This window comes from Prenolepis imparis, unplaced genomic scaffold (assembly GCF_030444845.1).
Source record: "Prenolepis imparis isolate NDT839.2.m4 unplaced genomic scaffold, iyPreImpa1.0 SCAF_9, whole genome shotgun sequence".
Lineage (NCBI taxonomy): Eukaryota > Metazoa > Arthropoda > Insecta > Hymenoptera > Formicidae > Prenolepis > Prenolepis imparis.
Genome location: NW_028141167.1, coordinates 10,466,340 through 10,485,593, shown reverse-complemented (window position 1 = coordinate 10,485,593; position 19,254 = coordinate 10,466,340). Strand labels below are relative to the sequence as shown.

The 19,254-nt window shown below is 33.8% G+C and overlaps 2 protein-coding genes across 3 annotated transcripts; both read left to right on the top strand.

The window, feature by feature from the left end:
- Positions 1-11: 11 nt before the first annotated feature.
- Positions 12-9,963, top strand: Ana3 (rotatin homolog anastral spindle 3). Its single transcript, XM_083046891.1, has 28 exons — positions 12-228; positions 333-517; positions 617-787; positions 866-1,011; positions 1,203-1,458; positions 1,539-1,697; positions 1,852-1,956; positions 2,049-2,570; positions 2,653-3,111; positions 3,229-3,438; positions 3,514-3,720; positions 3,905-4,078; positions 4,160-4,295; positions 4,417-4,647; positions 4,794-5,055; positions 5,169-5,344; positions 5,434-5,679; positions 5,785-6,008; positions 6,154-6,441; positions 6,652-6,889; positions 6,977-7,145; positions 7,237-7,433; positions 7,502-8,226; positions 8,306-8,510; positions 8,651-8,862; positions 8,952-9,092; positions 9,286-9,415; positions 9,485-9,963. Exons 1-28 carry the CDS (start codon positions 180-182, stop codon positions 9,757-9,759), a joined length of 6,498 nt encoding a protein of 2,165 aa, XP_082903017.1. The 5' UTR covers positions 12-179; the 3' UTR covers positions 9,760-9,963.
- Positions 9,964-10,658: 695 nt separating this feature from the next.
- Positions 10,659-18,402, top strand: Rhogap1a (Rho GTPase activating protein at 1A). Of its 2 annotated transcripts, XR_014426123.1 has the most exons (14): positions 10,659-11,099; positions 12,296-12,773; positions 13,063-13,297; positions 13,529-13,808; positions 13,891-14,070; positions 14,155-14,370; positions 14,577-14,696; positions 15,073-15,317; positions 15,607-15,871; positions 16,031-16,313; positions 16,457-16,727; positions 16,998-17,169; positions 17,267-17,757; positions 18,202-18,402. XR_014426123.1 is itself a non-coding variant. In XM_083046918.1 (13 exons), exons 1-13 carry the CDS (start codon positions 10,986-10,988, stop codon positions 17,687-17,689), a joined length of 3,282 nt encoding a protein of 1,093 aa, XP_082903044.1. In that variant the 5' UTR covers positions 10,659-10,985; the 3' UTR covers positions 17,690-18,402. The 2 variants fall into 2 exon arrangements, 1 of the variants encoding a protein (XP_082903044.1); XM_083046918.1 differs by having other exon boundaries at positions 17,267-18,402.
- Positions 18,403-19,254: the final 852 nt, after the last annotated feature.

Sequence of the window (19,254 nt, the reverse complement as noted above, 5' to 3'; positions counted from 1 at the left end):
AAGTAACTAGTTCTACGAGCGACCACTATTGGTCGCTGCGATCGCTTACTCCATGTTTTGCGTATCTCATTATTTTCACTAATCATCTCCGACTTTGAAAAATGACGATGCTGCTGTGAATTTGGCGGTTAAATTTTCAATGACAGATGGTGACAGGATAGATTATTATTGTTTACAATATGTTAGCCACTGCAGCAGGAATAACAGCTGTACATGTTAAAAAATTAGGTAAGAAAGCAATGCAAGAAGACTGCAATTAATTATTTAAACTAAAACATGCGTACATCTTTTTGCAATACATATATTTTTCGCAACATTAACATTGTTTTTAGATCATACAATCGATGAAATACGATTGCGAGCTTTAGATAATATTATTTCCAAGTACGATCTCGGTTTTATATGCGACTGCGACGCTGTCAAGAAAGAGATCATTCAGAGGCTGTTCAATTGGTTTTCATTTGAGGTTGCTCCTCAACCAGAGAAAGTACTAAACTTATTATTGCGGCTGGTAAAGGTACTTGGACTATTTCACTAATATGACATTATTTTGTAAAAAAAATTTTGTTGGAAAACTTAATGTATTTTATTTACAATGTACAATCTTTACTTTAAGACAGATGCAAGAAGTTACTTGAATGCATTTGGCAAATTAAAGTTTCAAAATGAACTTTACGAATTAAGAAGAAAACTCTCTCCTGAATGGTATGCAAAATTGGACGACATTGAGGAAGTTGTTATTCATCTAAAAAGAAATCAGATAGATGGATCAAATGTAGACATAAAGGTATGAAAATATATATTACTTTTAATATATATGTATATATTAAAATTATGGAAAGAAATAAATATAGTCACATTGCAGGATTTAACTATAAATGCAGTATGTTCAGACTTTGAGAAATATAGAACACAAACACAAAATCATACTAGATATAAAAGTGAGGGTTATGAAAGAGAAAGCCATGACACTTTGCATAGTGCTTTCAATCTGCCATCAATTTTGGATAGGTAAGATAATTAACACAAATGTTAGAAACATGTTATTATTATAGTATTTATTAAGCATTAGAAAAATTTCAGCAGTAATTAAATTATGAAAGAAGACATCTAGAAAAATATATTTTTTCTATATGTATATAATGTCTGTGTGTGTTTGTTATACATAAAATTAATACATATACAATTACATGTGTGCATAGTACAATACCACTCGATGTAACGTTGGAATGCGAGAATGGCACACAAGTTTCTAAGACGATAGAAGGTGGTATAAAATGGTTAATAATGCCATGGCAGCCACTGGTTACATCGGACAAAGGAGTACTTGCCGCAGTCGAGGAAGCTCTTAATGACACTGATGTTAATCATATATTACATACATGTCAGTTTATAACAAATGTTATGATGCAAGATTTTCCAGCAGAGGTTTTTCTTCAGCGTCCAGCAATCATTACAGTAAATGTTTTCTCTTTATAAATTTATATTGATTCTTCTAAATAGTATAACGAAATATATTATCTAAAATAACATTACAGATACTTCACGGGCTTCTTGAATCAAGTACTAGCATGTCAGAAACTAATGTCGCATCCGTGGTTCCAACTGTGTTAAAAACTTTACGTAAACTGACGCGTTCCCTAAAATTTCGTATTTATTACTATTGTGAACCATGCGTGGCAAATAAAAAGCAAAAGGTAACTAAAAGTGTATTAATAATAATTATATTTTACTTTTTTTGATATAAAAATTATTTAATATTATCTCTTAGCAATATGTAATGCAATTATCAAACTTACTCTTATGGATTACTTTTCTTTATAATGATATTTCCATTATTTATTTACACAGTTACTGGCTAGCAAATTGGATAGCAACGTTTACACGTCCTCGGAAGCTGGAGATGGTCTAGATGGTGGTTTACCCGAGGCAAACTATCAAGCATATCAATCAACAGTAAATATTATTTTAATTTCTTATATTAAGTTTATTAATTGTAGGATTTTTTTATCGTATTTGTCAATACTATTATCAATACTATCTTTTAGGGGACTAGCGATAGAAGTCAGAGCATCAGCGAAAATATCGACGATTCTGTCTTGCAATTGCAACAGATGCTTCTGCCAGTTTATTGTGTAGAGTCTCTGAAACATGTTCTTAATCAGTTAAGCTTACCTGTCGACTCCACTTTTCCTTTACGAAACATCAAGTACATTACAGATCTAACTCACGAATTAGTACAATTGCTTACAATTAGTATAATGCCGAATATCTGGCTCTGCAACGATGGTACAGCATTGAAGATAAACGATGATTTGAAAGCGTTATTCAATTTAATGGGAGAAATAATGGAATACTTTGAAAGTTGCGGCAATGTGGATTACTTGAGAATAACATACTTGCATCTTACTACTATTACTATGAGATTATTGAGCAGTATTGTACCATTGGAACTGGCAGACACTGTTATACCGAATAGTTTAAAAGCGTCCATAGCAAATGTTATAATGGACCCACCGATATATCTATTATATCCGGCATTGCATTCCGTGCTCTTGGAATATACTCGCGTAAGTAACTCAATTATATTCTATTTTATTTATTATATCATATTAATATTGATTAGCAATATAAACTTTTTTTTATTTGTAGCAATTTGAAGACGCTAATCAGATAGAATTGATAAAACTATTTGATGAAACTAAAACTGTTGCAAAGTCTATGCAAGCAGCTATCTCTATATTGAAAGGCTCATTGGAACAATCGCCTTCGGAGACTTTAAGAATGTTATACGCATCTAAATTGAGTTTGTCATATCATAAAAATTTAACTATTGTTAAGATTGCTATAAAATTTCTACAAGACATTTCAAAATATTCTCTGAATAACGAAGACTACGCACTAGCAACAAAACTGATACTAAATTTCTTAGCAAACGGAGATGTAAATGTTCGGCATGCCACATATATCGAATGCCACATTTTAGTTAAAAGTATTTTGGGAGTAGAGTATAATAAAGACAAGCTATCATGGGAAAACTTAATGTTCTTACTTGAACCGAATGTTTTAACGGAAATAATCTCTCACGGCGTAATGAGCGAGGACAGCAAGGTAATAAAAATTTGTATATTTTTCGAATACGGTTAAAAAAGTGATCATAAGTTATGCTTTCACAATACTTTATTGGTATACTTTATACTTGTAATACTTTATTTATTTGATATTTAGATAAGTGAAGTATCAAGAGACATATTAGTGTTTATACTGAAAGGAAGAATACAAATGAGCGAAACTGGATGGTTAAAAACTTTAGAAGCTTTCATTCCTGTGCTCTATCTTTTGCAGTGTCACGCTGATACCCATTCACCTTTAGGTCAGTGTGTTACCAAGATATTTGATCCCGATGTTTCCAACAGTATATTATTGCCGTTTATCGAGGTGATTTGACATAATTGAAGATATATTTTTCATGTTACAATTTTTTGTCGTGTATTATATAACTTTTAATTTCAGGTGTTAAAAGGCAATTTAAGATTTCTCTATTCGCCAAACAGTGATATACGAGAAGAAGCGTTGTGTCGCTTAATCTGGCTACTTGGGAAGGAAAAGGATTCTATCCAAAAATTACCACGGCTGTCATCTTTACATGGCTTACCTCTCAGTTCACTCTGCATATTTGAGCGTAAAACCTTCGTTAAGCGATCAGAAGGCAATTATCAGGTTACATATTTATATTCAGAATATTTAAAAGTCTCTTACAATCTTGATTTATTTATACTTAACAAGAATTAATCATCTACACATACTAGTTTGTTTTGTGTTCAATTAAATTTCTAGATCTCTTTTAGAGATACATGTATATATGGCATTAGACATTATTCTAATAAAAATATTTTATTTGCAGAGGAGCAATATGTTATCAGTATTGGAAATGTTGAACGAACCAAATGTAGATCCGAAAATACGAAAATCCGCATTGGTACAAATTAGCGTGATGCTTTCAGACACTTCCTTACACAAATTGTTCATTAATCAAAGTGGACTGCCCTTAATCTTGGATATTTTCAATAAAGCTCTGGTAAGTTATTGCATTTTGTAAGAGAAGATATTATATATGTGTTTCTTTTATTTGACCTAAAACCTAAAACATTATTTGTAGGTAGAGAAAGATTATATAAATTATCCAGATTCTGTGATACCGATAATCAGCATATTAAAACTGCTCGCATTTTTTGAATGTTCTATACGACACGAGTTATCTGTCAACACCGATGTTCTCTTTAATATCATAAGAAGTATGTATATTTCTTTGTACAATTCCATTTTATTCAAAAAGTTTCAAAGATATCTAATAATGTTTCGTTATTTTATAATTTACAACATAATTTTAATGCAAAAATTGCATTTCTGTATTAGGTCTTTTTTTATTTCCAAACAACGAATGTATAAAAACTGATGGCGCGCAACTATTGTGTTTACTTCTCTACAGCGAACACATTATAAGAGTTAGTGAAAAAGCAGCGTTAGTGGAAAATAGCATTGCATCACATATTTCGTTACCTTATATTGTTGTGACAAATATGAAATTGCCGTTTGCGTGCAAATCTCATTGGAAAACAAGTATATACAGGCAATCTGATGTATCATGTAAGTTTAAATCTGCAACTAATTTATATTAATAAATTTTTTTACACAAAACTGGAGAAAAACTGATCCTATATGATTTTGACATAAAAAGCTGCTTTTTGCTATCTTTAAGCTATAAAATTAAAACAATGTTTTTTAATTTTTAGTACTTTATGGTAGCAATCCAGTAGCCCTAACTTTCATTAGACAGTATTGGGCATGGGAATGGAATGACGGTATTAATATGTTATGGAAAAGCTTAGATGATTTAAAGAATTCTGAAGTCACACAGAAATTGATGATTCTTGAAAAGGATTTCCTTTCTCTGCAGTACAGCTTTCCTCAATATTGTTGTCAACAGCAACTCTACAATATTCAAAATTCTACTGCACACTATAGTGTTACGTGTGCGTTAGATTATCTTACAATGTAAGTTATTATTATCGCTAACAATAAACTCTTTTATTTTGACTTTAATTAATATTAGGAGCATTTATTATTATTATTATTTACTAATTTTATTTTAATTAATTGATTTTTAGGTATCTAAAATTTTACAAAATACTCCAACGTGATAACGATAAAGAGATCGATTCACTACCTTGGGAGCAAACGTTCGAACGATTTTTATTATCACATCCCGCTAGTAAAGAGGACTGTGACTTATTTGTGGATGTTCTAATCTTTTTGCAATTATATTTAAATGTGACAAAAAAAGGTAAAAGATGTAATATAGCGATATTTTTAGATACTATCGTTTCTCACGTAAAAATTATATTAGGATGTTTAATTTGTTGTAATTTTCAGGAAAAGGATCTTGGATCAGTAAAATTATGAAAAACATGACAAGGTCTTTGGCAGATTTATTTAAAAACTTGGAAGTTGATAATCAGAATGTACATCAATCTATACTTAAATTAGTACGTACATGTTCTGCGATCGAAAAAATACAAAAGTCTAATGATGAAAAACCTAAGAATACCTGGACTAGATTTGTAGAATTTGTTGTTTCAACACTATGTTTTGGGGATCAGCAGCATTTCTACAATCTCGGTTAGTATTTGTTAAATCTACCCAAATTGTAATTTAAATACAAATTTTTGAGAATAATTGATTTTGTGAAACTTAATGTCATAATCTTTTTTTTCTTTATTATAGCGTATCTCGATTGGTTGCTAACATGTTTGACATATTTAATCGGACAGTGCGAATGGAGAAATCATAAGAACTTGCTATTGTCTCTTTGTAATACACTCATAGAACCAATTGTATCTTTTCATGGCGCTGGTACAGTTAGCTTTATGGGTTTATCAATAACAAGAAACTCGATTATATGTCTTAATCACTTATTGTATCAGATGCAAGTAAATTTTAATAAGAATGTGAGTATATATCCTCGATTTAATAGTGTTTCGAAAACAATGTATTTATCGATTACTAGAATTAATCGATAATTTCGATAATCATTTTGCATAGCTCATTAATTATCAATTTCGATAGAAATAAATAATTATTATATCATTACAGTCATGGATAGTATTTTGGCACGAAGAAGGTCGCTCATTAAATTGGTTGCCTATGTTATGGCAAAATCGAGATCCCTTGGTTCGTGCTTCGGCTTTGCAATTACTGGCAGGTCTGATGAACACGGTACACACTGCGTCGCAACTCCTTAACGCAATCGCCATGGCACCGAGTGATCTGTGTCACACGTTGCTTCAATACGTTGCGAACAGAGAGGAGTCTTGTTTAGTTAGAGAACAAGCATGTATCGCATTTTGCAATATGCTGAAGAATTCGATGACTTTTCAATGTGTAAGCGCAAAAAGGATATATCTAAGTAATATCATAAAGATTTAAATAATGCATGTATTCATATGTCTATATATATATTTGAATTTATGAAAATCTATATGTATCTTGCAAGATGTAAAAAAAATATATATCTATTTTTTTAAATTATATATATTATATATCTTTTTTAGAATTATATATCAATTTAATTGTAATCTTTCTTTTATGTAGGATGATTCTTTACAATCACAAACCATCTTAATATATGTTGAGCAACGCAATATCTATCATGAAATTAGTATTTTGTGTTCCGACATCTATATGTTGACTACTTTAGATGCGGAACAATCAGAATATCAAAAGAACAACAGCAAAGCAACTTTCATACAAAGTGCGCAATCTGGTTGCTTTTCACTGGTACCATGCATCATATCATATCTATACAACTGTCAGGATGAATTACAAGCATGTAATTACATTATTAAACTATAAACTATTTAGCGATATATCTGCTTAGCATAATTTATAATTAATTCCTTTGTTATATTGGGTTTAGTTTCTGGTAGAGATTCTGAAATAACTGATGTGGACAATTCCATGCAGTCAATCGCGACGCCTTCGCTTATTACAGCTGTTTGTAATTTATTGAATAATTTAATATTCATCGGACTACACGAGGTAGTTCGGCAAATCTATGAACATTCCATCGATAAGTATTTATTTGGGTATGTATATGAAAAAATCTCTGTAAGACATACAAATATCTTTATCTTTTTTCGCAACTGAGTTGTTTTATTTGATCTCTTTTGTTTTCAGATGTTTGAACGAAATTCCGAAAGATAATGGAAGCAGAAAGAGTTTGAGTCATTATTCCGATATATTAGAAATGTATATTAGCATCTGTACAGTTCTAACAAACTGCATCACGCACAGCAACGAATACACAACCGTCGTTCTTTTCTCCTCGGATTCGCTTTACACTTTATTCTGCTTCTTAAATATAGATTTGTATCGTAAGTATATATATTGCAAATTTATTTTAAATATAAATTCTCTTAATGCCCTTGCATAATTTTTTTAGAATCTACCGAACCGCGCCTGGTGTACCTGCGTAACAGACTGTGGACGGAAATCTATAACTTTGTAGCTATACTTTCGTTAACGGAGGACCAGCATTTCGAAGCCATTCAAAGCGCGCTAGAATTATGCGGGCCAGAAATGGTGATGGCTTCCATCTGTTTTGCGATAAAGGACTCTGCGACAGATCTGAGAATGAGTGCTATCGGTTGTTTAGCCTTTCTACTATCCCAGGAGATTCAGAAAGACTCGCTAGGGAAAAGCGGCGTCTCTTTATTACGGACGACACTCGATACGGTACTCGATATGCGTGTCGCGATTGAAAGCAAGGACGGTAATTTGCGAGACGTCATATCGAGCGTGAACAAATTGTCGATAAGAGACGCGAACGTGCATTCCAGAAAATCGAACGAAAGCGAGAAAAGTTCGCATACGATGGATAAGTCGCCGAATCAAGAACAGATTACAATAGGAGGCGAATTATGCGGGCACTTGCTGCATCTTTTCATCGCTCATAATTATGCGAAATTCAAAAAGAATTGCAAACAATTGCAAGATAAGGATCTCATTGTAGGTGCACTGACTAATTTGTTATATGTGTCGAAGGAAGCAAAACGAACTGCTCTGCAGGATAATCTTCCTGAAACTGCATTGATGATCCTCAAAGAACTGTATATTAAGCTGAATCTTCAACCGTTTGAACTTTATAAAAAACAAGTAGAGAAAAAGGTAAGAAAACGTTAAGATTTTTTTTTTACAAACATCTACTATCTCTTCTGTAACAAAAACCACCTTTTCTATCACACAGACTCATCCTCTGTTACATGATGTGAATTGCATCTTCATACTTCTAATGAACTTTATGTACGGAAACGCAAACGTTAAAGAGAATCTAACGAAGGAAGGTTTAGCAGACGTGGTGCACAAATTGTGGGCCTGGATAGCGTTAAATAAAACTGTGTCAACATCTGCCTTGAAATTGTTGGCGACATTTACAACGAAATGTAACATTGGTAAAATGACTTAATATAGCATTAAAGTATTATTAAAAACATCGATAGATATGTATAAATGTATATATATTTGTAATTTGTATATAGTGTATATTATACGCATTTTTTTTAATTCAATTCTGTTGCATTTCTTTTTTCAGCCGCACAATCTTTAACATTAACAACAATATTGCCGGGAACCGGATTAAGGAAAACGCCAAATACGCTCGCGTTGATACACGTTATCATGCAAGTAGCGAGCAAAGAAATCGAAAGAGCCGGTCAAATTTTCGATAATCATAAGATGCACTTTGCTTTCCACATTTTACGAAACGCGGTGCACGTTCACGAGTGTAGAGTCTGTATTTCAAAGGTAATCGTCATCATTGTTATTACACAAGATAAAGTATTAAACATTGATTTTACATTATTAATTTGAATTAAAAATTATTTATTTTACAGAGTAATCTCCTTCAATTTTTTACTAAAATACATCCCATTATTACCAAAAGAGCAAAGCCGTGGCCATTAGTGGAGATATATTGCCTAGAATTTTTAATAGATTTTACTTATTACGAGGAAGGACAGTTATGTGTACCAAAGGTAAAAACATATAAAAAATATGTATTAGTTCTTTAATAAATTTTAACTTATATTTACATATATAAAACATATATTTTAATACTGTAATATTGTATTATTTGTTTGTAATACATTTTTTAATATATATATATATATATATATATACATATATACATTGTAGTATTGTTATACATAATATATTGTAATATTTTAGGCTACTGATGCTCTAGATGTTTTAATACACTTAGCAAAGTGTTCATCATCATCGAGCAAAGTTCTCGCGATATCGATTCTACGCAATTTAGCATTCAACATAACGAACAGACCTCGACTTCTTAGTTCAGGTGAATAAATTAATGCCAGTACTAATTTATTTATTACAGATTGCATTATATATTTACTATATTTTTCAGTGGATTTTATAAATTTGTTACACGATATCTTCAAGAACGGATCACCGTGCGAAATCAATTTAGCTGGTTCTATGTTGTGGTCCTTGATCAGCAACAATCAGAAGGGAAAACTCATCGCGAGAAGCGCAGGATTTTCTCAGAGCATTCGAGAAGCTCTTGGTAGATTTACATTGTCGAGTATCGATGCCAATAAACAGGAGCAGGAATTAGTCAAGGTTCTGCAATATGTGCTGACTATTCTCAGCCCGGTTGAAGTAAAGAACGGTGATACATAAAATTTAATTAAAATTTCATCAAACGAACGAATGTTGTACATAAATACTTATAACCTATATTGACTTGTAAAATAATTCAATAATGTAATATTTTTTAAATATGGAGAGTTGTATAATTTTGGAGACATATATATATATATTTTTTTAATGAAATGCAGCAATTTACTAAGTGTCAATATAGGTAATTAAAGAATATATATTTTATTTATCAATGATTCCTTTTGCAACAAATCCATATATTCCACAAATTTATATATAAATATCAAGTGATATTAATTTATCTACACACACACACAACATGTTTATCCTAACACATCTTATCCTTTATTCAGAAGAATTTGTAAAAAGTCTGTATATGTGCAAAGAAAAACTAATGAATCTCGTGTCTAAAATATCATATTACTGCATTTTTAAATTTAGATGACGTTTTTATTTATACTATATAATATTACAAAGCGCGTCATTTATTTCTTTATGTCATGTATTATTTAATAAATTTCAATTAAAATATTCCAAATTTAGAAGAAAGAAATATTTTTGTTGATGTATAAAAGTAAAATCATAATATACTGATAAATTAATTATTGTCATTTTTAATCTAAGAATTTATCAAGATTTTTCGAGCATATTAAAAAAGACACATTAAATACATTTACATTTAAATACATTTTATTAATACTTATATTAAATATATCTTTACATACATTTAAACTTTATACATTATTATTTACTTTATTAATTTATTTAGGTATAAAAAAAGAAGAAGAATTAAAAGACAACGAGAAGAATAATTTTATATTATTTTTTAGAAAAAGTAAAATAACGTTATTTGTAATAATATAGAAATATAGATAACGCGCGCGCAGAGAAGTTACGTCGAAGAAACTATAGCGGCGGCGTCATCGGCGTACTAGGGGGGAGGGATCGGAACATGACCTACGCAGGAGATGTCGACAAGATGACAGCGGCCGTATGACGACGCTGGCTGGCTGGCTACACCGTTGTGCCCGCCACGAGATAACCGAGAAGACGTCGCACCGCACCTTGGGGGTGCGAAAAGTGCGGCTACAAAGGCAGTTGAGGGGAACGAAGAGAACGCGAGACTTGACACCGTCGTCGTCGTCGTGAGTGCCGCGCCCCCGTGCGATGCGCACGACGGCGCCGTGAGTGCTGGTGGTCGGACTCGTCCGTGGAGGAGTCGTCGCCGCCCACGCGCATCCGGAGGCATGAGCGTGTTCGGGGACTTTCAGCGTGTCTGGGTGCAGCGGTTCCCGGACAGCGCCTTGCCGGCCGCCTGGGAAGAGGACGTTAGGGCTAACCTCGTTAAGCACAAGCAGAAGGTGAGAGTTCGAACGCGATGATTCTTCTCCGAGGAAGAGGGCGATACAAGGATGGAAGCTGTTCGCATCGAGTATTTGATTTTTATTGACCAATCCCAGAATAAGGTTGTGTTGTGATGGATAATTGTAGGGTGAGAGAAGAATAATATGTAAAACAAGGACGAAACTTGCGTAACGATCAGTTTGCCAACAGTGTCGCAATGTTCACTAGGTATTTGTTAGTAGGATGGGAGCGTGCATGTGTGTCTGTAAAAAATAGGGTTCTATTTAATTCAATTAATATCGTGGAATGGATGACTCATCAAACAAATAGGCTAGAGCAGCCAATTCTTCTTGACAAGTCTTGTCAGATTTCTGGAAGAGGTAGAGATAAATATTTGTGACAATGGGTGAATTGCATGATTAAGGATGCAAAGATAAGAATGATGAGGTGTTGCAATGTTTTGCAACCATTTATTAGTCTGAATCGAGTGGGATGTTTGTATTTGCGTATATAATTTAAATAGATAGCGAAGAACTCAATGTGTAGAAATACCTGGATCGAATGCTGATGTTTGGAAAATTAAGAACAATGAGAGAGCTTAATTTTGCCACTTGTAATAAAAACTTAGTCACGTGTAATTTGATTAATATCACATTGAGTGGCACGATGACTCATCGAATTAATTGTCTGAAACCTGTTAGTAGTAGAGCACTCGTGACATTTAGAATATCAAAGGATTATTATCTTTTTTTTATACGACATTTTCATGACCAAAAAAGTAAATAATGAAAAAAATAATAAACATTGATTTTTCGTTTTCAATTATTTCTTATGAATCATTAAGAAATTTATCTCTATATTAACTTGTGTTATCATACATTCAAAACTAATTATATTAGGTCATCCTACAAGTTCATGTGGCATATATTAACCAATTTTTGTTAAAATTTTATTGAAATACAATATAAATGTTGCTTAAAAAATGGTAAGAAATTGTATAAATTGAAATAATTATTTTTTGGAATTAGAAAAATATATTTAATATAGTGTTAAATAATTTTATAGTAAAATAATTTTTTTATAAAATATAATTCTCTAAAATATTTGTAAATTAATTAATTTGTAAAATTTATTTTTTATCAAAACTTTTTGAAAGACGTAAGACAAAGTAACACGCAATGTATATATTCTAATATATATATTCTTTTTGCAGGTGACAGCCTTGAGAGAGGAACTTGAAAAGGAAGAATTTTATGTAGAGTATCTAGAGAGATTATTGGCCGACGTCGAGCGACACAAGCAGCTGGCTAACAACACCAATTTAAGTGCGAGTATATCTGAAAACAAACATGAAGCAACAACAGAACTGCAGTCTCAACAGGATTCTCAAACAGCGGAGAATAGCTTAGCGGACTCGTCGAATTCGACGAATGTCGGATCGTCCGCGCCTTTGACAGAACGGGATGACATTAGCAAATTTCAGGACAAGTGCGTGTCTGAATTGAGTTCGACTCTCGGCACAGCTGGCAAGAGACCCAAGAGCGAGATACCGAAGAGTCCCGAGAAAGTGCCTGAACTTAGGAGAAACAGTGATCCAGATGTGCCAAGTAATTATGTTACAGTAATCGAAGTCACTGGAAGTTCGAAAAAAGATAAAAACGAGGATTCTCTCAAAGAAGAAGATGAGAAAGGTAATCTTTTTAATGTTCTTATCTTGTGTATACATTTTTTTTTAAGCTCTTTATAAACGTCTATGTAATTATTGTGAAAACTCTTTTGTTTTGATATTAAGAAAAAGAATCATTGAAAAATTTTGATAAATTTATAAGAGAATTTCAATTGTACCTAATGCAAGTGATTGAAGATTAGTCGCAAAGCTCTACAAGAACACTATCAATTTTACTTTATATATACATGCTACCAATAATCTTATTCATTTGTTGAATTTCACACAATAACCACTATTTGTTCGCTGATTAGACTTGGAAAAGGCGATCAACGAGGATGACGAGGATGGAGATGCGGAAGCATCAGAAGAGGAACCTTATTACGATTCAGTAGCTTTGGATCAAACTGGAGAATACGTCTACATTGATGCGCGCGTTCCCACTGTCAACAGCAATAATGGCAACAAAGCGGCGCCTCGAAGACCCCCCTCACTACCAGATTCGCCGGGCAATCAGAGTAATTATGTCAACATCGATTATTTTATACAGTAAGTCGTTCGTCATCTCTCGCTTCTCTTCAACTAAAGCATGTCAAAGTCTTTAACCGCGCGGAGTACGCGTGCCTCCCCGGGTCATTTCGAGCATGTATTTTGTAAATATATATAATAATAAATAAATAAATTTATATATATATATATATATTGGTTGAATTCACGTACGAGTACTCCTGGGTTAAAGTGAAAATATAGAATGAGTATGATTCGTATTATTATTTTCAGACACAGAGCGGCGATGGATAGCGAAGATGAAGAGGGTGCCAGTCCGGCGCCCCCGATCTTGCTGCGAGCTCTCAGCACGGATAACGAAACCGGCAGCAGCGACGCTGAACCATTGAGTTTGAGCGAGGGTAGCTTGGAATCGCCGACTCCGACAACGCCGCGTAGACAGGAGAAGAGCAAGGATCGCGAGGACGACAGAACGTCGATGGTCAAATGTATCGTGAATTCGGTAGTAGAGAGCGAAGCTGTATATGTGGAGTGTTTAACTGTGATGTTACAAGTATGTAATTATTTTGCAATTTGAATATTTACAACAGCTTATTTATAAATACATGTGTTTCACTATCTGTCTCTGTTTACAGTATATGAAAGCTATTAGGGCAACTTTAACGACATCTCAACCAGTCATCTCGGAGGAGGAATTTGGAACAATGTTCTACAAGATTCCGGAACTGCATGCTCTGCATCAGACGTTTCTGGACGGTCTTCGAAAGAAGACGGAAAAATGGGACAGTAAAACTACTATAGGAGAACAATTTAAGGTACATATAATTTGATGATACTCTCATATGAGATAAATAAAAAATAATTTGAGTAATCGTGTAACGTAATCATGTTGATTTCAGGTTATGGCCAGTAATATAGGATTATATGGTGCGTTTTTACACAATTATGGTCGCGCGACTGACACCGTGCGACGATGCTCTGCCCATTCCACTCAATTCGGAGAGATTACCAGAGACATAAGACTCAGAGGTTTCCCAAAGGGTCCAGGTTTGTCGTTAGAAGATCTGTTACATAAGCCAGTCGCGCGAGTGCAAAAGAATGCTTTAGTTTTACATGTAAGTATATACAATATTTGGTTATAAATGGAATTCTTTTTATATGCGTCAGCAACATAAAGCGCGATTTTTTATAACAATGTAACCGAGAAAATTGCTAAAATGATAAACTACGAGTCTTAGGTTTTTTCATAAATGCGCCATAATCTCTAGTTTATCTTATCTCGAACTTCGTAGCGATAATTTTTCTCATTCAATGCTTCCAGGATCTTTTGAAGCATACGCCAGTCAATCATGCGGATCATGCACCTCTGTCAGAAGCTCTGGCTATGACCAGGAATTTCCTAGATGAGTTTAATATTATTCAGACAAAGTCCATGTTTCCGGTAAGAAAAATTCATATACGTAATATATATATATATATATATTCATATATATACATAATCATAAATGTACATACATATTCATATATATACATAATTATAAATGTACATACATATTCATATATATACATAATCATAAATGTACATACATATTCATATATATACATAATTAAAATGTACATACATATTCATATATATACATAATCATAAATGTACATATACATATTCATATATATACATAATCATAAATGTACATATACATATTCCATACACATATATAAATATATATATATATATTTTTTTTTTATATATATGTAATTTGTTGTATCTGATTTTTATCTTTCCTTTATATATATGATTTTGCTCTTTGCTTGTTTAGAGTCACGACAGAGCTCAACGAAGGTTGGTGAAGAATTCGTTTGTAGTCGAACTGTCGGACGGTCACAGAAAGCTGAGACATCTTTTTCTCTTTAACGACGTAATCGCCTGTGCGAAGTACAAAGCATCCGGCAGGGACAAATTCACGTTCGAATTAAAGTGGTACGTCCCCGTGGCGGAAGCTGCTGTTACGGAGGATGGCGTAGAGCCACGCGAAGCCAGCCCCGCTAATGTGGTAGCTTTGAGGTAAGTCGACTTAAAATCCACAATAAATTATTAATACTGGAATTATCTTCTGATATATATAATATTTTTATTAACATATTATTGACATATCAATAAATATGTTATCGGATTGATCGTCACACATCCATTCAATATCTCTTGTTATCAAAATACGAGTAATGATAGTAATGACTCATTTCAAATCGTCAATATATATTATATTATACTATAAAACAAAGAAACCGAACAAATATTTTGATCTTTCTAATAATTAAACCTATCTTAACTAATCTAACACCTGTCAAAATAGGTCGCAAGCGTGTACGGTACGCGATCAGATACTGTGGGAGGAGCGGAACGACGAGAAGCGGATTCGACTGGGTGGAAGAGGCTCGGAGAAGAATCGCAAGAAACTCGCTGAACTCGAGGCGCAGCTGGTATTAGCTTCGCCGAACTTGGTTCTGCGCGTCGCGCATAAGAGCCAGCAAAACCGGGTGCAGAATTCCTATACCTTCTTTTTGTCCAGCGAATTTGAACGTTCCCAATGGGTGGAGGCGGTGGACGCGTTACAGCAGGTCATTGAATCTCACATTAATAATAAGTATAAATACAATTATTAATATATAATACATGCAATTATTCTATTTACGTGTGTTGCATTCAGCTATATATTAAGATCTATATATTTAATTAAAAATAAAAGGGAATTAATATTATTAATTTGTATTTTACAGGGTGGACAGCCTCCAGGACAACTGCCCTTGTCGATGTACGAGTTGCAAGCTTGGGTCACCGCTTGTCGGACGTTTCTGCAAACGGATATGGGCAGCTATCTGTTGAGATCTGGACGCGACGAAAGCTTGTTGCTGGGTGATCTTCATCTAACGCTGGTCGGTCTAACTCCGCCAGGTTTAGACAGAGTGAGTGACTTATATATCATCGTGGAAGTCGACAGCTATGGACACTACTTCAAGAGAGCACGAAGTCGCGTCGCCAAAGGTCAAGCTCCGCTTTGGGGTAAGATATTTCGCATTTCTTTTATACAGAGTGTTTGTAGTATATCTTAATTTGTATTCTTCAGCAAATATAAATAAGTATTTTAAAATTAAAACTTTTATATGATTATGAATTATGAGTTTTTCTATTCGTTTCAATTACAGGCGAGACTTTCGTAGTAGAGATGGAAGGAAGTCAGAATGTTAGAATCTTGTTGTACGAGGAGTGCGGTCCACGCTCGTTATTACGAGGCAAATGCATTCAGCGGTTGAGCAGATCTTGGCTGCAATCCGATCAGGTGGAGAGATCATTGAACTTGGGACCCACTTCATTAGACGTAGCGCTACGTTTTGTTCCCAGTGAGGTCACTCTGAGGCGAGTGCCTTCGGCCAAACCGCAAGGTTTATTTGGCGCCAAGATCCAGCAAGTGTGCAAGTACGCGCGATTTTATTCGAATCAAAAAGATTAAATCTCTCTTCAGTAAGAAAATATTAGTTTAATATTCAAATCAAATAATTCTCTCGCGATCGAAAGAAACGAAAGAAGGAAAAGTTTTTTATTTCTTTTTATAATAAAAGTGAAATTACTTAATATCTCTTAATTTATTTAGTATATATATAATTTCTAAATATGTATAATATATAATTTTGAAATATATATATATTAAAGGAAGATATTAAGAAAATATATCTTTTTTTGTTGCAGACGAGAGAAGCGCGACGTGCCTTTCATCATAACGGCATGCGTGAGAGAAGTGGAGAGACGAGGTGTCGGCGAGGTGGGCTTGTATCGCGTTTCCGGCTCTGCATCCGATGTAGCGAGGCTACGGAAGTCGTTCGAGAGCAACTCGTATGAAGCGGAACAGCTGCTTAAAGAGGTACATTTTTATTTCCCATATTTCGCATGCTCTTAATAATTGTTACGTGAAGAGAAATTTTTTCGCATTATACTGATATCTTTGCGTGAACGCACAGGTGGACGTGCATTCGGTGACGGGTGTGCTAAAGCTGTACCTGCGCGAAATGCCGGAAGCGCTCTTCACGGACGCTCTTTATCCGGCGTTCCTGGAGGCCTTTCAAACAGGCGATCTGTCACGGGGCGCCGCTCTACGCCGCGTCTACGACGGTCTACCCGCCGTCAATAAAGCGGTGATCGATTTCCTACTAGCGCATCTCGTTCGCGTGAACAAGCACGAGGCGCAGAACAAAATGTCGCTGCACAACTTGGCCACAGTGTTCGGACCGACGTTACTACGACCTGGTACCAGTAATTCACGTAGCGACGCCAAAAGTCGCGATCCGCTCGCCGCCGGTACTGTCGACGTGATGGCGCAGGCCGGCATTCTCTACTGTTTCCTGCAGTTACATATGCAACAACAACACAATCAATCACTCTAGTCGACAAAGCCCTTCGGTTCTTTAGAATCCGAATTTCACGATTAACCTTGTCGTTCAATTTGAGATTGGTAAGTAATCCGAAACGCAGCAATTTCCTGTTTGACGAAACGATGTCCGAAAGACTATATGACGATGTCTGAATGATAATCTGGATTTAACTTTCAATCTACTTGTCAAATTTCAAAGATATAATATTTCTGTTTTTACTATTTTCTTAATTACATCGTCAAGTAAGAGGATTGATAATAATTTGTATATCCTTTAAATAAGGAGATGAATGAAAAACTTTATATATAATTGATTGTTTTTTTTTTATTTGTATTACAATAGTATAGAATTCTTTATCATATTTTAAAAAAGTAATATTTTTTCTTTATTTCATTTTAATTTATATTTTATGATTAAATTGAAAGATCTCTCGTTAAGAAACTAAATTTCTATCCTTTATACATCTATTGATGGTCTTGTATTGCGCAGGTTGGCACAATAATCATTTGGTGTCTCTTTTGTAGACATTAATTTTGTGCAACTTATCTTCTCTTGCAATGCTGAGCTAAAGAGACCAGAAATGTATTAAGCGAATAGACTGGCTTGGATGAAATCCTCTACATGAAACTTTTATATTCCATACATGTGCAAAATAACATAGCAGAGCTGCTCTTATAGAACGATATATATAAAGCGTAATAATATATATATATACATATATATTATATATCTTTTTACTTTTGAGGTTCATAATATACATATTTTCTATTTTGTATTGTCCGAGCGTGATGATGTCGCTCGCGTGCGATGAAATTGACGATCCTTTCTAAGATGAGATTTCAAGATAATGATTTCAAGAGAAAAGTGTGGTACAGAAATTTCAGGTGAGAAATTGACCAAAGAAGATTAGTTTAGATTAACCAAAGCGGGCAAATTGGTTGAAAAGTTGTATTAACGTTTTGTATATTAAGAGTATCTTGCAAATTTATAAAGAAAATTTATTTAAAAAATTTATAAAAGGAAAGAAGATTTATTAAAGAGAATATAAGAGTGTCTCTTGTGTGAAAAGAATCTAAAAGAATAAAATAAAACTTATATATAAAGTCTGAAATCGAAACTTTGAAAGCCTGAAATTTATGTACTGAATATACAATCTCTTTCTGGTGCGTCAGTGCTCTAGGAAGTTAAGTACTTTTCCACATGACGTGTGTTCCTAGCAGAGAATCTAAATCTTTTTATACGAGCCTTTTTGTACCCTTTGCAGTAAGTAAGCTATCGCTCTAAATAATATGGATCTTGTACTTTCATGTATTCATAATAGCGTTCATCTTGCAGAAGCGTCGCAGCATCCAGGGGAGAGAGAGAGAGAGAGAAAGTGTGTACGTATGTGGTTTATTGTTCCATGGAGATCCTGCGAAATTCAGCGAATGATGTTCCTCATAGTGTGCAAAAAATTGAGAATCAGCTTTATACGTATGTAATAATCGTCCATTCCATTTGACGGCTCGAACTTTCTGCCAAAAATTGAATCAGAGAGAAACAGTTCGAGTCTTCGCGCAAAAACTCACGAGTTTGAT